Below are 25,305 nucleotides of genomic sequence, written 5' to 3'. Positions count from 1 at the left end.
GTGCGCAGACGCTCCATTTATCTCTATGGGAGTTCCGAATATAGCCAATCGCTGTATTCTGCTATCTCCAGCACTCTCATAGAAATGAGTGGGGCAGCTGTTAGGGCATGCACGGAGCTGCTCCATTAATTTCGCGGACCCATTCTCGTGGTCGTTTCCAGCTTTCTGTACTTTTTAACTTTCAAGTCCAGCCTGTTGTACCCATTTAAAAAAAAAAATCATACTCACGTGCTCTCCTCCATTCTGTTTCAGTTCCAGGGCAAACTTCTGCAAGCTTCCAGTCCTCATCCTGTACACTTTCAGACAGACAGGGTCATGTGTGCTGCTGCAGCCAATGACTGGCCTCAATGGTCATGTGCCCCCTAGTGACATGTCACTGCTGGGTCACTTGCCACTTGGCACGTCAACACTTAGGACACTTATTGGCTACAGTGACATATGTAAGCCCATTTGTCCACAAGCTTACAGGACGGGGACCAGAAGACCACAGAAGAGAGAGCTAGAGCTAGGGAGCTGGAATGGAGCTGCAGGGGGGAGGTGAGTGTGTTATTTTTAACAGGTACAGAAGGTTGGGCTAGAATTTTTAAACAAAAAAGTGCCTGAAAGCTGGAAACTATTTATCTCACACAAAATTTTACATTAATATTAAAAGTAATGAAAATGTACCTGTCTTTCCTGCGTTCCCCCATGGGTACAGTGCTGATGGAAATTCTAGGCAAGCTGGCAATAGAATTTTGTGACTGGCTACTTGCAAACGAAGAGGTTTCCAAGTTGAGGGGAGAATGAGGAGGGCTGGCAAGGCTGGGACTACTGCACTCTGATTGTGAAAGGGAACCTATGAAGAAAGATAACAGGCTTTATTCTGTGTCCACAAAGCAAGACATTTTGTTTAAAGAAGTATCCATATGCAATACCATATGTCTAAACCAGTAAAAGGGATTAACTTGTAAGATACCAGAAATGTCCTACCAAATAATGCTTTTTGTGGATTTATACTAAGAGTAGATTCACAAACAGCATAAACATTACAGTGTTGATATAAGCAAATAATCTGCACAACCCTTAATGAACTCTGTTACATGCAGATATCATTATGGATTTTGGTGAATATAGCAGCAGATTTCAAAGTGCTAGGTCCAACATCAGGGGCTGCAGAGAACAGCTCATTGGTGGGGTTTCCAGGAATCGGAGCGCTGCCACCCGCTGTATACTGATGACCTATCCCGAGGATAGGTCATCAATATCAGCAGCCAGTAACACCCATTTAACATACACTTGGCTTCAATTAAGAATGGAGGCATTTCCAATTCTATGTAAATAATGGAACAATTTACAACATATATTTTATGTTGTTCATGATTTTCGAGATCTGTTAGCTATCAGTAAATGGACATAATCATGCAGAGACTCTAAACATGAACAGACCCAATATTGATAACACATCTGTGAGCAAACTAGACCTCACAAACCTCTCATGATAGTTACTATGTACTATGGTACTATGTATTAAAGCCTTCCTGACATCTACCATACATGTTCAGAGGATGCCAGAGTCCCAAATTAGAGACAACCTGGATTACAGACTTTAAACCCCTCAATTGTGTAATTAGTACATTTTCTGGAAACGCTGCGCTCTGGTTGACCAAACAGCTAGCCTGTGACAAGACGGCAAAAGCTGTTCAGTTGTTATTGCAGCCTGGAACATTCTAAAGGCTCTAAGGCCTGCCCCAGCAAACTTCCTGTGGCAGGTATTGATAGGAATGCACTGACCCACCATAGATTGCATTGGTAATCATTGCAGTCTACAGTAGATGCAATCAGATGATAGCAATTTAAAGTCCCCTAGAGGGACTAAAAATATATATGAAAAAAGTTTAAAAAATATATATATCTAAAAAAAAATATAAAAATTTTAAATTGCCTTGATACAATAAAAATAAAGATCAATGGCATTGCTGCATCTAAAAATGCCAGAACTAATAAAATATCTACTGTACCATAATTTTTACAGTATAGGGTACATGTATGGCAGAATTGTGTTTTTTTCCAATTCAATCCCATTTAGAAGTTTTTTCCAGCTTCCCACTACATCATATGCAATAGTTAAAAAACTCTGTTAAAAAGTTCAACTTGTCTCACAAAAAAAACAAGCCCTTGTTATGGTCACGTCGCCCGTCCTGCGGAAGGAATCACACTTACCTGCTCCCTATCACTGGGTTCTAGCTCTTTCGGCTCCTCGTCACCACTGCCTCACTCCAGTCCCAGCTAGTAAACTAGGTCACATGTCCTCCATGTGTCATGTAACCACATGGGGGACTCCTCACCACTGCCGCCAGTCAATGGCTGAAGCAGATATATTACCCCCATCAAACAAGAAGCTTACCAGCTAGGACCGGCACAAAACAGCCGCTGAGGAGGACTGTGTGTGTCCAGTTACAAAAAATAATTAAGACACTTTGTGATTGGTTATGCTGCGGGACAAATCATTCAGATTTTGAAGTACAGTAAAGCCATTTCTCTCCACTTATAGTTTCTGTCTTACCTAAGCAGATGTGATATTTAGAAAATGAACACACACACAAAGACTATGCAACATACCCCTGTCCGAACCCATTGGGCACCTCAAATATCTTGGTGTTAATGGGATTTTAATGCGTTCAGTTCTTGAGGATCCTGAAATGCATAAAACAGTTAGTCAGCAGCTCTTAAAGTGCAATACATGTAAAAGGTGCAAATCTACTGTTGCAGTAATGCAAAAGCCTGCGTGTAATCAGACATATTCAAACATGTAATTTTTATTATTTTATATTGATATTTTATACACTTTTCATCAGGGACAGACTGGCCCTAGACCCTACAAGGAAATTACCCGGTAGGCCGATGCACAAGGGGCTGCACAAGCCCTCCTCACGGCCGCCTGCAAGGTTCATATCAATCTGATGTGCTTGGTATTAATTAGTGGTAGGAGAATCAGGTACTTACGCCCCTTCGGAATGTAACTGTATCGCCATCCTCAGGACGGAGATACAGTTGAATACTGCAGAGGGACAGCAGTATTTTATGCTGGACTGTGGTATTTGGTTCTGCTGGGGTGGTATTTTTTTGTTGCATTAAGGTACTGCTGGCCCCACCTACTTCTGTTACTCCATCTTCTGTCAATTAGGACACGCCTACAACATGGGGCCACTTTTAAGGTCTTCCAGGACCACTTTAAATTCCCATCCCTGCTTTTAATATATTTTTCATATGTTGTGGACATTTTATTAGGATATGTATTCTCAATGCAAGCTGATTACAACTATTAATATTTCTACAACACATACTTCCGGGAAGCCTACTGTCTTTCTGATCCATTAAAGCAGCTAAAAACTAAGATAATGGAGTACTCGATCTGTCATGTGGAACACACCAGCAGTGCCCGATAGACCCCACTAATAGAGTTTGGCAGTGGAGTCTTGTCATTTTGATGGAAAGAATAGCACTGCATTCCCCACTATTCTTCCCATCAAATCTTTAAATCTCCCGATGGCAGTGTGAACAGAGCCCAACATCTTTATTTTTTTATATTGCACAAAGCTCTGTTCACAATTTCCAGTTTCACTTTAATAGCAAAAAAAAACATGAAAATAATGGAGTGCTGGATCAGTCATATGACAAACAATGGTGTCCAACAGACCTCACTAACAAATATACAGTATAGGGGATAAAAGTGTGTGATCACTGGGGGTCCAAGCGCTCTCCACTATGTCTAGCAGTCCCAGTGGTGTGAATGGAGTGGTGGTCAAACATGCACAATACTGTTTCATTCTCATTGGGGACTCTGGGAAACATTTTTTCCATCACCACTAGGAATCTGACGACTATCCCCTACACTATGCATACGTACGGCATAACTGCTGTTAGTGTGAAAGCCACATTAAGTTAGATTCTTATCACTGCACTATATTGTATTTTCTCTTTTCTTGTGTAATCCCCACTTAGGCTACGTTCACACTTGCGTTCAGAGCGGATCCGTCTGGAGTCTGCACAGATGGATCCGCTCCTATAATGCAGACTATGGGATCCGTTCAGAACGGATCCGTCTGCATTATAGTTTAGAAAAAATTCTAAGTGTGAAAGTTGCTCAGACGGATCCGTCCAGACTTTACATTGAAAGTCTAAGGGGGACAGAACCGTTTGAAATTGAGCCATATTGTGTCAACTTCAAACGGATCCGTCCCCATTGACTTACATTGTAAGTCTGGACGGTTCCGTTTGCCTCCGCAAGGCCAGGCGGAGCGGAGGACAAACGGTGCCAGACTGATGCATTCTGAGTGGATCCGCATCCACTCAGAATGCATTAGGGCAGTACGGATGCGTTCGGGGCTGCTTGTGAGAGCCTTCAAACGGAACTCACAAGCGGAGCCCCGAACGCTAGTGTGAAAGCAGCCTTAGTATGTGCTCCATTATTGACAGTGCAGTCCAGGGCACATCTTGTCTAATGTAAGCAGTCCTGAAACAACTGTTTGAGGGTGCATATCTTTGTTCAGAATGTGAGCAAATTGCCCGTTTGGAATCGCACATCGAGTATCTAAACGGGCGAATTTCAACACCGAGAAGCATTGACAATTTGGAAAAGAGTTTGCTGCTCACTGAGCAAGCACTCTATGGGGTAGATGTAGGGGAGGGTAGTAGCGAGGAGGCTCAGGGAAGTGAGGTAGCTAGAAACAGAAAACGGGAAAGAGTGCCAGGGAGGCTAGCCCCGATCTGACACACCCCAACAAGTCTGCATGGGGGGGGATGTCAGTTCAGGGAGAGTACTGCTGCAGCCGGACACTTCCTCTGCCAGTCAGGGAAATGTCAGCAACAGTAAGCAGGGGACCAGTAGAGGAGAGCAGGGCAGGCCAGACAGCTGCTGGTAGTGGGAGACTCAATTATTAGGGGTACAGATAGGTCGATCGGTCACAAAGACCGTGATCGCCGAACAGTGTGCTGTCTTCCTGGCGCTCGAGTTTGACATATAGTGGATCGGGTTGACAGAGTACTGGGAGGGACTGAAGAAGATCCAGCCGTCATGGTCCACATCGGAACTAATGACAAAGTTAGAGGTAGGTGCAGCATCCTTAAAAATTATTTTAGGGATTTAGGTCAAAAGCTTAGGGCAAGCACCTCAAAAGGTAGTATTTTCTGAAATACTACCAATACCATGAGCCACACAAGAAAGGCAGCAGGAGATTAGGGAGGTTAATAAGTGGCTCAAGAACTGGTGTAGGAAGGAGGGGTTTGGGTTCCTGGAGAACAGGGCCAACTTCTTTCTCGGCTACAGGCTCTATTCTAGGGATGGGCTGCACCTCAATGGGGAAGGGGCATATGTTTTGGGGGACAAGATGGCTAGAGGGTTGGAGGAGTGTTTAAACTAGGGACTGGGGGGAGGGTAATTACATTATAGGAGGGGAAGATAGTGCAGATAGAGAACTGAATCAAGGTAATGGAACTAGAGGAAGAAATGGAAGGAGGGACTAGAACAGCTCAGAAGGAAAAGTGTAGGGTACAAAATATATATAAACCTCTTAAATGTATGTATACCAATGCCAGAAGCCTGACTAATAAAACTGGGGAACTGGAACTGGGCCATTGTGGGAATAACTGAGACATGACTGGATGATAACTATGACTGGGCAGTTAATGTACAGGGTTATGGTCTGTTCAGAAAGGATCGCCAAAACCGAAGGGGGGGGGGGGGGAAGGGGTCTGCCTTTATGTAAAGTCCTGTCTGAAGCCCACACTCCGGGAAGATATACGGTAAGTGAGGGACATGAACATGTGGCGTCACTGTGGGCAGAAATACATGGAGGCAAAAACAATAATAAAATACTAATAGGAGTTAATTATAAACCACCTAATATACCAGAGTCCACAGAAAATCTGCTACTAAACAAGATAGACGAGGCGGCAAATCATGAGGTGATTATTATGGGGGAATTCAACTACCCAAATATAGACTGGGAAACTTGTATATCTCATAAAGGAAACAGGTTCTTGGCAATAACCAAAGACAATTACCTTTCCCAACTGGTTCAGGACCCGACTAGAGGGGCAGCCATCCTGGACTTAGTATTAACGAATAAACCTGACAGAACAACAGACGTGCAGGTTGGGAGACACCTGGGAAATAGTGACCACAAAGTAATAACCTTCCAATTATCATTCAAAAGAGTGTTTCTTCAGGGAGGGACAGAAATACCAAACTTCAAAAAAGCTGAATTTAGCCAACTAAGAGATGCCATAGAAGTCCTTAAAAATAAAAATACAGCCACAAAATTGGATATTTTTAAAAGCATCCTAAAATCTCTTTGTGAGAGGTACATACCTTATGGGAATAAAAGGTTAAGGAAAAAGAAAAAAATGATGTGGATAAATAGAACTGTAAAGAAAGCAATAAATGATAAAAAGAAAGCATTTAAATCACTAAAACAGGAGTGTAGCGTGGAAGCACTGAAAAGCTATGAGGGGAAAAAATTGAATATGTAAAAAACTAATAAAACCAGCCAAACTAGAGACCGAGAGATTAATTGCCAAAGAGAGCAAAACTAACTCTTAAATGTTTTTCAATTATATAAATGGTAAAAAGTATAAATCTGAAGGTGTCGGCTCTCTACAGAGTAATGAGGGTGGAGTTGCAGAGAAAGATGAGGAGAAAGGAAAGCTATTAAATATTTTTTTTCTCCACTGTATTCACTGAAGAAAATAAACTGTCAGATGAAATGCAAAATGTAAAAGTTTATTCCCCATTAAAAGTGTACTGCCTGACCCAGGAAGAAGTACAGCGGTGTCTTAAAAAGATTAAAATACACAAATCGCCAGGACCAGATGGCATACACCACCATATCCTAAGAGAATTAAGTAATGTCCTGGCCAGACCCGTATTTCTGATATTTAAGGACTCTATACTGACAGGGAGTGTTCCACAGGATTGGCACATAGAAAATGTAGTGCCAATACTCAAAAAGGGTCCAAAAACAGAGCCCGGAAACTATAGGCCGGTAAGTTTAACATCTGTCGTGGGTAAACCGTTTGAAGGTTTTCTAAGAGATGCTATCTTGGAGTACCTCAAGAAAAATAAGCAAATAACGCCATATCAGCATGGCTTTATGAGGGATTGCTCATTTCAAACTAATTTAATCAGAGGAGGTAAATTCTAGACTTGACAGTGGCGAATCAATGGATGTCGCATATTTGGACTTCTCCAAAGCATTTGACACTGTACCACATAAAAGGTTAGCATACATAGTAACATAGTACATAAGGCCGAAAAAAGACATTTGCCCATCCAGTTCGGCCTGTTATCCTGAAAGTTGATCCAGAGGAAGACAAAAAAAAAAAAAAATGTGAGGTAGAAGCCAATTTTCCCCATCAGGCAATCAGAATAACTCCCTGGATCAACGACCCCTCTCTAGTAGCTATAGCCTATAATATTATTACGCTCCAGAAATACATCCAGACCCCTCTCGAATTCCTTTATTGTACTCACCATCACCACCTCTTTAGGCAGAAAGTTCCATAGTCTCACTGCTCTTACCGTAAAGATTCCTTTTCTATGTTTGTGTACAAACCTTATTTCCTCCAGACGCAGAGGGTGTCCGCTCGTCACAGTCATAGTCCTGGGGATAAATAGATGATGGGATAGATCTCTGTACTGAACCCTGATATATTTATACATATTAATTAGATCTCCCCTCAGTCGTCTTTTTTCTAAAGTGAATAACCCTAATTTTGATAATCTTTCAGGGTACTGTAGTTGCCCCATTCCAGTTATTACTTTAGTTGCCCTCCTCTGGACCCTCTCCAGCTCTGCTATGTCTGCCTTGTTTACAGGAGCCCAGAACTGTACACAGTACTCCATGTGTGGTCTGACTAGCGATTTGTAAAGTGGTAGGACTATGTTCTTATAACGGGTATCTATGCCCCTTCTGATGCAACCCATTATCTTATCGGCCTTGGCAGCAGCTGCCTGACACTGGTTTTTGCAGCTTAGTTTGCCGTTTATTAAAATTCCTAGTCCTTTTCCATGTCAGTGTTACCGAGTGTTTTACCATTTAGTATGTACGGGTGACTTGCATTATTCCTTTCCTTAAACCTCATCTGCCACTTATCTGCCCAAGCCTCCAATCTATCCAGATCCCTCTGTAGTAGTATACTGTCCTCTTCAGTGTAAATTACTTTACACAGTTTAGTGTCATCTGCGAAAATTGATACGTGGTACAGTGTCAAATGCTTTGGAAAAGTCCAGATATACGACATCCATTGATTCGCCGCTGTTAAATCTGGAACTTACCTCCTTATAGAACTGATTAAATTAGTTTGGCATGACTGATCCCTCACGAAGCCATGCTGATATGGCGTTATTTGCTTATTTCCGTTGAGATGCTGTAAGATAGCATCTCTCAGAAAACCTTCTAACTGTTTACCCACAACAGATGTTAAACTTACCGGCCTATAGTTTCCAGGCTCTGCTTTTGGACTCTTTTTAAATATTGGCACCACATTTGCCATGCGCCAATCCTGTGGGACAATCCCTGTCAGTATAGAGTCCGCAAATATCAGAAATAAGGGTCTGGCTATAACATTACTTAATTCCCTTAGGATACGGTGGTGTATGCCATCCGGTCCTGGCAATTTATCTATTTTAATCTTTTTAAGTCGCTGATGTACTTCTTCCTGGGTCAGACAGGACACTTTTAACCCCTTAAAGACTCAGCCCTATTTCACCTTAAGGACTTGGCCATTTATTGCAAATCTAACCAGTGTCCCTTTATATGGTGATAACTTTAAAACGCTTTTACTTATCTAGGCCATCTTGAGATTATTTTTTCGTCACATATTGTACTTCATAACACTGGTAAAATGGAGCAAACAAAATTCATTTTTATTTATAAAAAAATACCAAATTTACCAACATTTTTGAAAAATTTGCAAATATAATACTATGTATTACTCTATAATACATAGTAATACCTCCAAAAATAGCTATTAGTTTACATTCCCCATATGTCTACTTCATGTTTGGATCATTTTGAGAATGCCATTTTATTTTTTGGGGACGTTACAAGGCTTAGAAGTTTAGATGTAAACCCACTTTTTAGGGACCAGTTCAGGTCTGAAGTCACTTTGTGAGGCTTACATAATAGAAACCACCCAAAAGCGACCCAATTCTAGAAACTACACCCCTCGAGGTATTCCAAACTAATTTTACAAACATTATTAACCCTTTAGGTGTTCCCCAAGAGTTGATGGCAAATGGTGATGAAATATGGGATTACACTTACCGGTAATCGTTTTTCCTTGAGCCTATGACAGCACCCATGGATAGCATCCGCCCCTTTCCTCAGGACAGGAAACAGGAAGCACAGCCTCTTTAAAAAGGGAAGTACAACCCCCATCATGCCAGTCCTATATTCCAAGAACTAAGGAGACAAAAAAAGACTACACCACAGGACACAATATATCTATAATAGATCAAACGCTTATATCTGTATGTATGTATGTATGTATGTATGTATGTATGTATGTATGTATATATATACACACACATATATTTTTCTCTTTTTATATATATATATATATATATATATTTCTGAACATAAATAAAGGAGTATTTATACTATGTTTTTATCAAAACCCTTTTTTTTTTTTTTTTTGTATTTTGGGCGGGTCCTAGGCAGGTGCTGTCATAGGCTCAAGGAAAAACGATTACCGGTAAGTGTAATCCCATATTTCCCCCCCTCGCCTATGACAGCACCCATGGATATCTAGGCAAGATTATCTAGGGTGGGACAACTGCTTGGAGGACTTTACGCCCAAACCCTAAACCTTCCTGTGAAGGAATCTGCAGTCTATAGTGCTTAAAAAAGGTATGTGAAGAACTCAACGTAGCAGCTCTACAAATCTGCGCAATAGAAGCAGAAGCTCTTTCTGCCCAGGATGTAGACACCGCTCTAGTTGAGTGTGCTCCAAACCCGGCAGGAGGAGGAACCCCTTTAGAGGAATATGCAAGGTAAATGGCCTGTTTAATATATCTGGCAATAGATTGTGAGGAAGCAGGGGAGCCCTTCTTCTGTCCCTGAAAGGAAACCACAAACTTAGAGGACGACCTCCTGTCCTGAGTGGCAGAAAGGTATTGAATTAGACACCTTCTAACATTGAGGCAATGGAATTCCCTTTCCTTCTGATTCTTCGGTGAGGGACAGAAGGAGGGTAAAACTACATCCCGAGATCGGTGAAAGGATGACGAAATCTTTGGAAGGAAGGCAGGGTCAGGAGATAAAATAATCCTATCTTCTAAAATGCTAAGATACGGTCTCTCGATTGAGAAGGCCGATATCTCGCTCACTCTTCTAGCTGATGTAATGGCTAGCAAAAAGGTTAATTTATAGGTTAAGATCTTTATTGGGATATCTTCAATGGGCTCAAAGGGATCCCCAGTTAAGGCAGACAAAACTAGATTTAAATCCCAGGGAGGAACTCTGGACTTCTTGACGGGTGCAAGTTTAGAAATTGCAACAAATCTTTTAATCCAGGGGTGGTCTGCTAATTTATACTCAAAGAGAGCGCTTAAGGCAGAGATATGGACCTTTAAAGTACTAGGTCTAAGTTTTTTATTCCAGCCCTCCTGGAGGAAGCTAAGGACTAGTGGAAACTCTGCGGGTTCTAGGACATTAACAGGCTTATTTGCAAACCTAAGGAAGGCCCTCCAAATCCTTAAATAAATCTTTGAAGTAACAGCCTTTCTACTGGACAAAAGGGTGTTTATCACCTCCCCAGAAAGACTCTTCATTTCTAGGATCTGCCTCTCAACAGCCAAGCTGTCAAGTGCAGGCTCTCTAACTGCGGATGAAGTACGGGCCCCTGCACTAGTAGCCCCGGGAAGACAGGAAGTACCCAGGGATCTGCTACCGACATCCTCCTTAGCCAGGAAAACCAGACCCTCCTGGGCCAAAAGGGGGCTATAGTAATTACTAGGGCCTTCTCATCCCGAATTTTCTTCAGGACTCTCGGGAGTAGCTTTATAGGAGGGAAGGCGTACAGGAGGCCTACTCTCCATGATTGGGCCAATGCGTCCACCGCCGTGGGCTGCTCTAATGGGGATAGGGAGAAGAATTTTTTCACTTTTCTGTTTTCCCTTGTGGCAAAGAGATCTACCACCGGGAGACCCCATAGAGCTGCAATGTCGTTGAAGATCTGTTGATCTAGGGACCATTCCCCCTGCCGAACACAATGTCTGCTCAGAAAATCTGCAATTACATTCTTCGTTCCCTTTAAGTGTACTGCCCCGATTGATGGAAGGAAACCTTCTGCCAGCTCGAAAATTTCTTTGGTCAGAGACATTAGGTCTGGGGATCTGGTCCCCCCCCCCTCCCCCGACGATTGATATGAGCTACTGCCGTCATGTTGTCTGAGTAGATCAAGATATTTCTGCCTTTTAAGAGGTGGAGTCTCCTCTTCAAGGCCATGAGGATCGCTAGAAGTTCCTTGAAGTTGTGAGATTTGGAAACTATCTCCTGATTCCACTGTCCCTGCAGAAGTAGAGAATCTGTGTGAGCTCCCCAACCCCAAAAACTTGCATCTGTAGTCAGATTAAGGGGATCCTTCCTTGACCAAGGACTCCTTTTTGAAGGTTGGAAGGCACCGTCCACCATTCTAGATCTTTTAACGTTTGAGGTGAAAGAAGAAAGAGAGAATCCAAGGATTGGGGATCTTTGTCCTAAACCCCCAGGATCTGCAACTGAAGTGACCTCGAGTGGAAGTGGGCCCATTCTACTCCCGGGATTGCGGCCGTCATCAGGCCTAGAACTGACATTGCTTCTCTTAGGGAGATAGAGTGGCGAGCTATAATGTCTTGAACCCTGGAGACTAGCAGATTTACTCTTTGAGGCGGGAGAAAACACATTTGTTTCTGGGAGTCCAGGAGTAGCCCCAGAAAGGTGCATATCTGGCTTGGCACAAGACTGGATTTTTGGAGATTTAATTCCCAACCCAGCTTCACTAGCACCTCCCTGAACCAGGAAATCAGATCGATTAACTGGTCTGGTTCCTGAGAGAGAAGGAGAAAATCATCTAGATAGGGAATGACAATCAGATCCCTCTCCCTCAGATGAGCCATCATCTCTGCTATAATCTTTGTGAAAAGCCTGGGTGCCTGAGACAACCCAAACGGCAGGGCCTGGAATTGTACATGTAGGAGTCTGTCTGGGAACTGAACGGCTACTCTTAGGAACCTCTGGTGACTGGGATGGATTGGTACATGGTAATAAGCGTCCCTGAGATCCAGGGTTGCCATGTAGCAGCCTGGGGATAGATTTGGAATTATAGAACCGATAGTCTCCATACGAAATTTCTCGTACACCAGGTATTTGTTGAGCAGTTTCAGGTTTATTATAATACGGAAGGTGCCGTTTGGCTTCTTTACAAGGAAAAGCGTTGAGTAATAGCCCGTCCCCCTCTCTTGAGCTGGAACCTCCTGCAGGACTTTTTTCTTCAGCAAATCCGAAATCTCCAGACGCAACGCCTCGAGTTTCTCTGGGCTGGAGCGATAGTCCGTCAAGACAAACCTTTCTGGAGGAGTTCTCAGGAAGTTTAAGCAATAGCCTTCTGAAATAATTGAAAGAATCCAGGGGCTGTTCGAGATCTTCCGCCATTGCTCTGCGAAGAGGGAGAGCCGACCTCCAACCAGGGATCTAGCGTCATTGCTGAGGCTTTTTTGAGGCCTCTCCACCTGAAAAAAGAAATCCCTTGTTTCTTCTGGCCGCATTACCAGATTGTCTGGGAGTTTCTCTTCTCTTAAAGTTGAATCTGGTTATCTTAGAGCGAAAAGGTTTCTTAGGAGGTTGCTGATGTATAGAGGGGAACCCCTTTTTTCTGTCAGAAGCTTTCTCCAGCAAATCGTCTAACGTTGGCCCAAAGAGGAATTCACCCCGACAGGAAATAGCACACAATTTCGCTTTTGAACCCGCATCTCCTTTACAATCCTTAAGCCAAATAGCCCTCCGGGCGGAATTTGAAAGAGCGGCGGCTCTTGCTGATAGCTTCAGAGAATCTACTGAGGCATCTGCTAGAAAATCAATGGCACTATAAAGGGTTGGAAATGAAGCAAGCAACTGTTCTACAGGTGCTCCCTTCTTTATATGCTCTTCCAATTCGTTCATCCAGACTTTTAAAGATCTGGCCCCTGAGGTGGCGGCTATAGCGGGCCTGAACGAGCCAGCCGTCTCTTCCCAGTTCTTTTTTAAATAGACCTCGGCTCTTCTGTCCATCGGATCTTTAAGTGTTCCCGAGTCTTCAAACGGGGGGGGGGGGGGCTGCCTTTTTAGAGATCTTTGCTACGGGGCATCTAGTTTCAGAGCTCTATCCCAATCAGCTGAGGCCTTATCTTCAAAGGGATACTTCCGCTTTAGGGCAGATGGCACGAAAAACCTTCTATCCGGCCTACTCCATTCATTCTTAATTACAGAAGTTATATTCTCGTGAACGTCAAAACACTTCAACCTCCTAGGACCCAGGCCCTCAAACATAGTATCTCTCATAGACTGGGGTTCTGACTGAACATCGAGTCCCATGGTCGCCCCGACGATCCTGACTAGGGAATTAATGTTCTCTAATAGGAACAAAGGTCTCCCCGCCAATTGCTCATCTTGGGAGTGATCCAAGGACGGTAGTTCTCCCTCCTCCTCTAACCCCGATAACAACTCCTGATCACTTGAAGGGGGAATAGAGACAGCAGCAGAAGTGCTAGGGCGATCTTCAAGCAGATTACTCAAGGACTCCTTCACTGATTCTTTGACCTCGTCCTTGATAATCTGTTTTAGGCTTGATAAGAGAGAAGGGGCCTCATCCTCCAATAATTTGCCCACGCAGGTCTGGCAGGCAGGTTTACCCCAACCGGACGGTAGCTTTCTTTTACAAATAGCACAGCCCCGCTCCTTGGATCTTGACACCCTTCTCTCTTTGGAAGTCTAGACACACAGAATAAGAAGACTCCCATCAGGATAATGTAATAAGTGAAAAAAAGCAGGGCATTCACCCCTCTTACCCCCATTGGTACCAAAGATTCGTTGGTGGTTTCAGTGGGTTCTGCACGCTGTGTGGGCTCTATTTTCTGCCTCAGGCTTTCTTCTATGGAGATCACTGCAGGCCAAAACAACAGCCTGGATTTGAACTTGCCGGGCGCGCACCGGCACCCCCCCCCCCCCCCTTTCCGGCCTAAGGCTTGAACCCGGATCTAGCCAAGGATCCGGCGCTGACTAATTACGTCAGCGCCGGCCTGCTTACCCGGAAGTGACGGCGTCGCGCTCCTGCGCGAGCGCTGGACAGCAGCCGAACATACGGCACAGCCGCAGAGGTTCGCCGTATAGGGGACACCAAGGCAGCCCCGACGGGGAGTGACCGGAACGAGGGGGTGTCCAGGGATCCAGGCTCCAGCAGCGGCTTCCAAGGAAGGCTTACGCCGCTCAGGTAGGTCCTCCTCTTACGGGTGAACACCAGGGGCTCCCGCAGCTCCATCTTCTCGTGCTGTGCATCCACCCTGTCCCTTAGGACAGGAAACAGAACTGGCATGATGGGGGTTGTACTTCCCTTTTAAAGAGGTTGTGCTTCTTGTTTCCTGTCCTGAGGAAAGGGGCGGATGCTATCCATGGGTGCCGTCATAGGGGGGGAAATTTCTGAATTTCAGTTTTTTTGCCAAATTTTCCAATTTAATCCATCCACAAAGCAAGGGTTAACAGCCAAACAAAACTCTATATTTATTGCCCTGACTCTGCGGTTTACAGAAACACCCGATATGTGGTCGTACACCACTCTATGGCCCCACGTCAGGGCATAGAGGGAAAGGAACGCCGTGTGGTTTTTGGAAGGCAGACTTCGCTGGACTGGTTTATTTACACCATGTCCCATTTGAAGCCCCCTGATGCAGCCCTAGAGTAGAAACTCCAAAAACGTGACCCCATTTTGGAAACTACGGGATAAGGTGGCAGTTTTTTTGGTACTATTTTAGGGTACATATGATTTTTGGTTGCTCTATATTACACTTTTTGTGAAGCAAAGTAACAAAAAATTGAAATTCTGACATTTCATCTCCATTAACGCTTGTGGAACACTTAAAGGGTTAACAACGTTTGTAAAATCAGTTTTGAATACCTTGAGGGGTGTAGTTTCTTAAATTGGGTAACTTTTTGGAGTTTCTAATCTAGGGGTGCATCAGGGGGGCTTCAAATAGGACATGGTGTCAAAAAACAAGTCCAGCAAAAACTGCCTTCCAAAATCCATATGGCGTTCCTTTCCTTCTGCGCCCTGCTGTGTGCCCGTACAGAGGTTTACGACCACATACGGGGTGTTTCTGTAAACTAAAGAATCAGGGCAATAAATAGAGTTTTGATTGGCCGTTAATACCTGTTTTGGCACAGTTTTTATTATTTACAACGTTCATCTGACAGATTAGATCATGTACTATTTTTATAGAGCAGGTCGTTACGGACGCAGGGATACCCAATATGTTTACTTTTTAAAATTTATTTAAGTTTTACACAATAATATTTTTGAAACAAAAAAAATTCTTTTAGTGTCTCCTTTTTTGGCCAATTGTCTTAGTTAGGGTCTCATTTTCTGCAGGATGAGATGACTGTTTTAATAGTATGATTTTGGGGTGCATATACCTTTTTGCTATTACACTTTTTGTGATGTAAGGTGAAAAAATTATGGCTTTTGGGGGGTTAGATCATGTGATATTCTTATGGACACGGCAATACTTAATATGTGTACCTTTATTTATTAAGGTTTTACACAATAATATTTTTTAAACCCAAAAAGCTTGTTTTAGAGTCTCCATAGTATGAGAGCCATAGTTTTTTTTTTTGTTTTTTTTTGGGCCAAGGTCTCATGTAGGGGCTCATTTTTTGCGGGATGAGATGACGGTTTGAATGGTACTATTTTGGCGTACAAACGACTTTTTTGATCACTTTTATTACTTATTTTTGGAAGTAAGGTGAGCAAAATTTCAATTTCATCAGTTTTTATTTTGTATGGCGTTCACCGTGCGGGGAATGTAACATGACCGTTTTATAGATCGGGTCGTTATGGACGCAGTGATATATAACATGTGTAGGGAATTTTATTTATTTTTTTAAGCAGGGATAAATGTGTTTTTTATTTTATTTTAATTTTAACCCAGACCCACTTGGTTCTTGAAGATCCAGTGGGTCTGATGTCTGTATAATACAGTACACTATATAGTGTACTGCACTGTATTTCACTCACACTTTGTCTGAACAGATCTCTGCCTTTAGCACAGATCTGTACAGCACCATGGACAGCAGGATGCCCGAGAAGGCGTCCTGTTGCCATGGGAATCTTCCCCGTCTGTCACAACTGAGCAGACGGGGAAGGAGGGGGGGCTCCCTCCGTCTGTCACCCCATCCAGTCCGGGGGCTGCAAAGGCACAGTAGCCCCCCGATGGGAGAGGGAGCTCCCTCCCTCCCTCTTCACCTCTTCCATACAGCGGTCCCTACGCGGCATGGAAGGGGTTAAAACGACGGACATCTGCATAGATGTCTGCCGTTTGAATCTGAGTGTCAGCAACGAGCTGACACTCTGATTCAACTGCTCGGCCATCCTGAAAATAAACGGGGGGCGGGTGGAAGATCGCAAACCTCTTCCCAATCCAAACACCCCCCACCCTCTCCGCAGGCACAAAAACACAGAGGGCTGCGGGGGGGGTGGGGGGGAGGTTGGGGATGGGTTAACTTTCAAATATATGGGCACTTTGAGGTTTCTGATCCCTGCAGTCACGGACCACAGGGATCAGAAACTTGCATAAGCGCTAAAAATGCAGGTCTGAATTGACCTGCGGTTTGTAGCGGTCGACAATGCGGGGGGGAGGGGTCACAGGACCCCCCTAGGCATCGTCACAGGGTGCCTGCTGAATGATTTCAACAGGCAGCCTGTTCCGATCACTTAAGGACTCAGGAAACAGGGCATACCGGTATGTCCCAAGTCCTTAAGGGGTTAACGGGGAATGTATTATTACATTCTGCATGTCATCTGACAGTTTATTTTCCTCAGTGAATACATTGGAGAAAAAAAAATATTTAACACATTTGCAACCTTTTATTCCCATATGGTATGTACCTCTCACAATGAGATTTTAGGATGTTTTTAAAGATATCCCATCTTGTGGCTGTATTTTTATTTTGAGGACTTTGTCCCAGTTAGTTAGGCCTCTAAATTTAGCTTTTTAGAAGTTTGGTATTTTTGTTCCTCCCTGTAGAAACGCTCTTTTGAATGATAATTGGAAGGTTATTACTTTATGGTCACTATTTCCCAGGTGTTCCCCAACCTGCACGTCTGTTGTTCTGTCAGTCCTATTGGTTAATACTAAGTCCAGTATGGACGTCCCTCTAGTCGGGTCCTGAACCATTTGGGAAAGGTAATTGTCTTTGGTTAGTGCCAAGAACCTGTTTCCCTTATGAGATATACAAGTTTCAGTTTCCCAGTCTATATTTGGGTAGTTGAAGTCCCCCATAATAACCACCTCATTATGATTTGCCGCCTCGTCTATCTCGTTTAGTAGTAGATTTTCTGTGGACTCTGGTATATTAGGTGGTTTATAGTAAATGCCGATTAGTAATTTATTGTTGTTTTTAGCTCCATGTATCTCTACCCACAGTGACTCCACATGTTCATGTCCCTCACTTATATCTTCACAGAGTGTGGGCTTTAGACAAGACTTTACATAAAGGCAAACCCCTCCCCCTCTCCGGTTTTGACAATCCTTTCTAAACAGACTGTAACCTTGTACATTAACTGCTCAGTCATAGCTATCATCCAGCCATGTCTCAGTTCTTCCCACTATGTCATAGTCCTCCTCACACATCACTAATTCCAGTTCCCCAGTTTTATTAGTCAGGCTTCTGGCATTAGTATACATACATTTGAGAGGTTTATGTATATTTTTTACCCTACACCTTTCCTTTTGAACTGTTCTAGTCCCTCCTTCCATTCCTCCCCTAGTCCCATGACATTGCCCCTGGTCTCTATCTGCTCTATCTTCTCCTCCTATAATGTAATTTCCCCCCCCCCCCCCTCCTAGTTTAAACACTCCTCCAACCCTCTAGCCATCTTTCTCCCCAGCACAGCTGCCCCTTCCCCATTGAGGTGCAGCCCATCCCTACGATAGAGCCTGTAGCCGATAGAAAAGTCGGCCCAGTTCTCCAGGAACCCAAACCCCTCCTTCCTACACCAGTTCTTGAGCCACTTGTTAATCTCCCTAATCTCCCGCTGCCTTTCTTGTGTGGCTCGTGGTACAGTCAGTATTTCGGAAAATACTACCTTTGAGGTCCCTGCCCTAAGCTTTTGACCTAAATCCCTGAAATCATGTTTAAGGACTCTCCACCTACCTCTAATTTTGTCATTGGTTCCAATATGGACCAGGACTGCTGGATCTTCTCCAGCCCCTCCCAGTAATCTGTCAACCCGATCCGCAATGTGTCGAACTCTAGCGCCAGGAACACAGCACACTGTTTGGCGATCACGGTCTTTGTGACAGATTTCCCTATATGTTCCCCTAATAATGGAGTCTCCCACTACCAGCACCTGTCTGGCCTGCCCTGCTCTCCTGGTTCCCTGCTTACTGGAGCTGACATTCCCCTGACTGGCAGAGGAAGTGTCCGGCTGCAGCAGTGACGTCCCTGGACTGACATCCCCCTCATCTGCCAAACGTGCAAACTTGTTGGGGTGTGTCAGATCAGGGCTAGCCTCCCTGGCACTCTTCCCTCTACCCCGCTTTCTAACTGTTACCCAGCTAGCTACCTCACGTTCCTCAGCCTCCTCCCTGTCACCCTCCCCCCTCATCTACCCCAAAGAGTGCTTGCTCGGTGAGAAGCAAACTCTAGCAAATTGTCAATGCCTCTCAGTGTTGCAACTTGCCAGTTTAGAGACTCGATTTGTGATTCCAAAGGGGTAATTTGCTCACATCTTGAACAAAGATTTACACCCTCGAACAGCAATTCGAGGACTGCATACATCATGCAAGATGTGCACTGGACTGCGTTGTCAATTGTGCAACACATACTCAATGGGGATTACAACAGTAAAAAAGTAAAACAGTAAATATGATTTAGAATTAGACCCTGTCTGCTGTAGTTGAAGGACTACCTAGAATTAAGCCAACAACACACAAGGAAATTATATCCAACCTTATTTTCCAACGCTTTTTTTAAACTCCACTTAATAAGAAGCCCACTTAGTAGAGCAAGCCTCAGTAAGAGCAAGCTCAGGGAGAGTTCATTGGTTCATTTTTTAGCACCTGGTTGCCCAGGTCACTCCCCTTAATCAAGCAGAGAAAAAAAAATAGGCTTAAATGGCAACACCCAGCAGAGAAAAAAAAAGTTTTAAATGGCAGTACTAAAATGCAAAAACTTAACTTTCAAGGATCTCTGCTTCAAACCACACTCAGCCACCTGCAATCACTAACAAAATCACACTCAGCACTAGAACTCCTTTTTTTTTACTTCACTTAATAAGAAGCCCACTTAGTAGAGCAAGCGTCAGGAAGAGCTAGCTCTGGAGAGTTAAGTGGTTCAATTTATAGCACCTGGTTGCCCAGGCCACTCCCCTTAATCAAGCATATCAAATTAGAATGCTTGGACTGGGAGAAAATGTCTATATGTGGATAAGTAACTGGCTCAGTGATAGAAAACAGAGGGTGGTTATCAACGGTACACACTCAGATTGGGTCACTGTCACTAGTGGAGTACCTCAGGGGTCAGTATTAGGCCCTATTCTCTTCAATATATTAATGATCTTGTAGAAGGCTTGCATAGTAAAATATCAATTTCTGCAGATGACACTAAACTGTGTAAAGTAATTGACACAGAAATGGACAGTATTCTACTACAGATGGATCTGGATAGATTGGAGCCTTGGGCAGATAAGTGGCAGATGAGGTTTAACACTGACAAGGTTATGCACATAGGAAGAAATAATGCAAGTCGCCGTACTTACTAAATGGTAAAACACTGGGTAACACTGACCTGGAAAAGGACCTAGGAATTTTAGTGAACAGCAAACTAAGCTGTAAAAAACAGTGTCAGGCAGCTGCTGCCAAGGCCAATAAGATAATGAGTTGCATTAAAAGGGGAATAGATGCCTGTGATAAGAACATACTCCTACCACTTTACAAATCACATGGAGTACTGTGTACAGTTCTGGGCTCCTGTGAACAAGGCAGACATAGCAGAGCTGGAGCGGGTACAGAGGAGGGCAACTAAAGTAATAACTGGAATGAGGCGACTACAGCACCCTAAAGGTTATCAACATTAGGATTATTCACTTTAGAAAAAAGACGACTGAGGGGAGATCTAAAAACTACGTATAAATATATCAGGGGTCAGTACAGAGCTCTCTCCCAACATCTATTTATCCCCAGGACTGTAACTGTGACAAGAGGACACCCTCTGCTTCTGGAGGAAAGAAGGTTTGTCCACAAATCATAGAAGAGGATTCTTTACAGTAAGAGCAGTGAGACTATGGAACTCTCTGCATGAGGAGGTGGTGATGGTGAGTACAATAAAAGAGTTCAAGAGGGGCCTGGATGTAATTCTGGAGTGTAATAATATTACTGGTTATAGCTACTAGAGAGGGGTCGTTGATCCAGGGAGTTATTCTGATTCCCTTATGGAATCTGGAAGGAATTTTTTTTCTCCTTAAGTGGGCAAAAATTGGCTTCTACCTCACAGTTTTTTTTCCCTTCCTCTGGATCAACTTGCAGGATAACAGGCCGAACTGGATGGACAAATGTCTTTTTTCGACATATAGTGTATATATACACTATGTTACTATGTATAATAGAAACAAAACTGAACTTTTATTTTAAATTAGAATTTTCCTTTGGTTCCACATGAAAGCGATTCCATCACTAGAGACTAAAGTGTTCCGTGATATTTACTGGCTAGGAAACTGCTAACTTGTAAGATCATGATCAGTAGTACCTCCACATGATATTAATAAGATTATCAATATCAATGATGTCCAAGGACATATGAACATGAAAGGGGAATTGTGGGGTCAAAACCTCCCTTTTGTACCCTCCTTTCTAATTCCCATAATGCTCTTCCTAAGGCTAGTTTCAAACTAGTATTAAAGGTATCCAACAGTCTGTTCCGGCAGAGCCAGTGTTCAATGTATCCAGTGTTGCTGGATACTGCCTATTCCTGCCACAGCCCACTGACAATTATGGGAATCGGCAGGGATCTAGCCTGTTTCTGGCATTAGTGGTGGGATTCAGCTAGACAAAAAAAACGGTCCAAGCACCATTTTTTGTCTGGTTAAATCCAAGCAGTAATGCCAGAACCAGGCATTATCTCCGTAGGGTCCCATCATAGTGAAAGGGTCCTGGCAGTGATCCCGAAACAATGAACTTCGGCAGTATGTTCCTCTGCCGAAACAGCCTGCCAGATAGTTTTAATGCTAGTGTGAAACTAGCCTTAGACTATAGTATATTACACAGTACAATTTTCTTCCATCTACTGGCACCAGTTGAACATTACATCAGAGATGTTAACTAGACATCAAACAGCATTACTCACAAACATCAGTCAACAATGAAGGATGAGTGACAGCTCCAGCTTCTCCATAAAAAACCTTCAAAATCCTGTCAATGCATAAAGTTGCTTACCTAAACGGGCACTGGAAGGCAGAGAGTTGGAGCCATGTGATACCCTAGGACGGGAGGTATCACAATATTCACTTGGGTGTTTGTGACTCAGGTCCAAGCTTAGCCTGCCATGGTGTTGCGCACTGGGCAGAGTTAGAAAATAATTATATTAAAAAGAAATGTAATTTCAGTTCAAACTATATTGTTTGGAACACAACATGGCACAGTCTTAATAACCACAATACCCGTGACTATGATTAGTACAAATGCATCTCATAGAAAACATAATGCCTCATATAAATAAAGGTGTCCATGTCCTTCATAGTAATCAACAATGGTTAAACTTTTTAAAAGTCACAAAAGCTACAGATTTTTTGCTCTTTCTTGCTTACCTTACATTGTTTTGACACAAGTATCCCATAAAAGTAACCACTCTGTTCATAGCTCCCCCTCATATGTAGTGTTTCTGTGAGGAGCCATGGACAACATAGTGCCCTGGCTGCTACAGCAATGATGATTCCTGCAATCTTTACATGTGACACTTGCCTCACACACCCTCATTTTGGTAGCAGTAGTTCTGAACAATGCAAGGCAATTTTGAGCATAAGGACAGTGTGCAATATGGATGTGTTTTAAGGCTTAGGCTACTTTCACACCAGCGGTTTTTGCGGACCCGTCATGGATCTGCAAAAACGCTTCCGTCATGAATGGATCCGGTTGTATTAGGTCTTCTATAGCCATGACGGATCAGTCTTCAACACCATTGATAGTCAATGGGGGACGGATCCGTTTTCTATTGTGTGTTCGCTTCGTCAGATGGACACCAAAACACTGCAGGAAGCTTTTAGGTGTCCGCCTCCAGAGAGGAATGGTGACTGAACGGAGGCAAACTGATGCATTCTGAGCGGATATTTTTCCGTTCAGAATGCATTAGGGCAAAACAGATCCGTTTTGGACCGCTTTTGAGAGCCCTGAACGGATTTCACAAACGGAAAGCCAAAACGCTAGTGTGAAAGTAGCCTTATATGGGTGCTAAGTGCTGGACAAGTGACGAAACAATAAAATGAAAAGCTGTACCTTTGATTCATGTGCTGGGAGCAGGCCTGGCCTGTAGAGGAGGGACAATTATTAGTGGGAACACGATGACTCCAGGCGGTGTAGATTGGATTTCTTAAAACTGCGGTAACAGCAGGACAAGGAGCAAGGCTTCGAGGTACAGTACCTAATTAATATGCATAATAGATGTATCTACATACTCCAATATTACAGCAGTATTATCACATAGCGTGTGCACAAAGTTATTCATTTAATTAAGTTTTTAACTCACCAGACATACCAGATCCATATAAGGTAGAAGCAAAAATGTCACTATGGCGGGGAGAACGTGTGGGAGAGAATCTAACCCACTCATGATTCAGTTCAGGAGACAGGCGATCCTCGGAACTAGGGGAAAACTTCTGTAAAGAGAGACAAGAAATAATCAGTATTGGTGAGCTATCCACTTTCACGGGTTATCAAACAAAGTAATGAAAACTAACTTGTAGTGAATGGTGGGGAATACTGACAGGTGCCAATCTGTGTTTTAAAGCTGGCGCAGACAATGGTCTCGGCCTCTTGACCTCTGGCTCTTCTGCCCTCTGCAAGCAGCTTTCTACATCTCCACTTCCTCTAAAGCCTGTCAAAGAACAGTCTACCGCGTTCTCTATGCAGCATTTTACAACCCCTCTGTTATGATGGGTATTCTCTTGGGAGTTGGTAGGAAGAGACGTTGGTAAAGGACTAGTAGGCGGTGAACCAGCAGTTACAGTGGAATCAGATGCTGAGCTAGACTGGTGTCGATGTTTAAATTTTATAGAGTCACTGCGTTTAGGAGGAGTTGGAGGAGATGGTGGTCGGTCTACTTTTGAAGGCTGGGAAGAATGACACATTACTGATGCAGGTGTCATAAAAGATAGTTTTGGGGGTGTCTGAGGCCTCTTGAAAGTCTCTGGATCAAAAATGGACTTTCTCTGTCTTGGTCTTTTAAAGACAGTGAACTCACTTTGGGAATGTCCAGGGCTTACCATAACCTTTGGCCATGTCCCACTACTCCTCTTGCCAGTGGATGCCTCCACTAGAACATCTGTAATAGCTTCAGTATAGCCAAGGGGTCTTCCCTCCTCTTCTAGCAATTCATAGCCACGTCCCATAAAAGCATCTCCACCTATAGACCCTAAGCTGTGCTCGGAGTGACTATGGCAGCTCAACTGAAGTGCTCTCTCGGATCCACTGCAATCTCCCATCTCTTTCTTGTGATCAAGAATGTCTGTGCGAAAGATGTCTGTCTGGGTTGAGCTGTTATTCTTTAGGTTCCTTTTATTCTGAGCCTGAATGTTTGGAGGGAGAATACGACAAGAATCCTTCAGGTTTTCAAAGAGGTTTTGCCCACTCCAAGATGTCATGGGTGGGAAGACCTATAAAAAAATTAAAATAAATAAATATCTTACTGGTATTGAAGTGAACACCAAGCATTATTCAAAGACACTAAATTATTATATTAACTATAACCATCATGTTTTTAATGTTTGTCATAATCACCAACGCATGCTATGTAGTCACTAATATTTACATTAAAGACACAATCCCACAATAAATTTGTATTCTCTGAATTTTTAGAAAGGTACATAAAGTAAACTGCAGTGAATTTCATTTTCTTACCAGTAACTGTATTTGTGAGTTATATCGTACTGCTATGCTGAGCACTATCTCCACCTGGAGCATCATCCCAGTGATAATCGCAGAGGATAATTGGATTGCAATAATTGATACTAGTATACAATATAGCACAGGTGAAGATGGACAACAAAAAAAAATTATAATAATACAATAATATGATTAGAAAGACCCAAGCACACTTAAGTTCGCAGCCCTAGAAAAAAATTAGGAGATTGTGCGAGGGGGGAACTCTGTTGCAAAAATGTCCAGAGCAGAGGTAAGAAAGATTTATGAATTCGACACAATAGCCCCCACAGGCCTTAAAGGGAACCTGTCACCTCTACTATGCTACCCTCACTAAGCGTTTCTAAATGTTCATTGTGTTACCCTAAACATATAAATTACACTTTTAATTTCATTTGCCGACGAATTCAATAAGTATTATGCATTTTTGTACTTCCTGCCTTTTATGCAAAATAACATAAACGAGTCATATCTTACTTGTGTGACCAGAGAAGAGTCATATTTTCAAGCTCTGACTCATCTCACATTGATTTGCATATGTAGAAAATTTGTTTTTTTACACAACAAAAGCACACAGAGTTATGGGAACTGGATATTGCAGATGTGCTAGCGGCCATCTATCAACTCATGTCCTCAGCTCTATACTCAAAATCCAGGTGACGGGTCCCCTTTAATGCAGAGATGGAATGGTTCGGCTTTTTATAAATCAAGTTCCACTTGACAGGGCGGATGCCGATGGGGGATGGGAGGTTGTTTACCAGCATCCCGACCACTCCTTCTACGTCGGCCTCCGTCCCTTACACGACCATCAGCCCTCCATATTAGTATTCCTTCCCATAGGTGATCACCTGTTTTATTTATATATATATATATATATATATATATATATATATATATATATATCTCTA

The 25,305-nt window shown here is 43.2% G+C and overlaps 1 protein-coding gene across 3 annotated transcripts in view; it reads right to left on the bottom strand.

The window, feature by feature from the left end:
• Positions 1-25,305, bottom strand: part of DLG5 (discs large MAGUK scaffold protein 5) — a 219,561-nt gene that overhangs the window by 58,309 nt on the left and 135,947 nt on the right. The window contains exons 16-21 of one of the 3 annotated variants that reach the window (XM_044296449.1): positions 23,218-24,132; positions 23,007-23,136; positions 22,757-22,901; positions 21,701-21,822; positions 2,599-2,673; positions 667-835 (exon numbers count right to left, since the gene is read on the bottom strand). In XM_044296449.1, coding sequence (XP_044152384.1) covers positions 667-835; positions 2,599-2,673; positions 21,701-21,822; positions 22,757-22,901; positions 23,007-23,136; positions 23,218-24,132 — 1,556 coding nt within the window. The remainder of the gene's footprint in view (positions 1-666; positions 836-2,598; positions 2,674-21,700; positions 21,823-22,756; positions 22,902-23,006; positions 23,137-23,217; positions 24,133-25,305) is intronic. The other 2 variants (XM_044296451.1, XM_044296450.1) reach the window with 2 other exon arrangements.

Source organism: Bufo gargarizans, chromosome 6 (genome assembly GCF_014858855.1).
Source record: "Bufo gargarizans isolate SCDJY-AF-19 chromosome 6, ASM1485885v1, whole genome shotgun sequence".
Lineage (NCBI taxonomy): Eukaryota > Metazoa > Chordata > Amphibia > Anura > Bufonidae > Bufo > Bufo gargarizans.
Note: the sequence above shows the minus strand (reverse complement) of the source record. Positions and strands in the feature narration are given on the sequence as shown.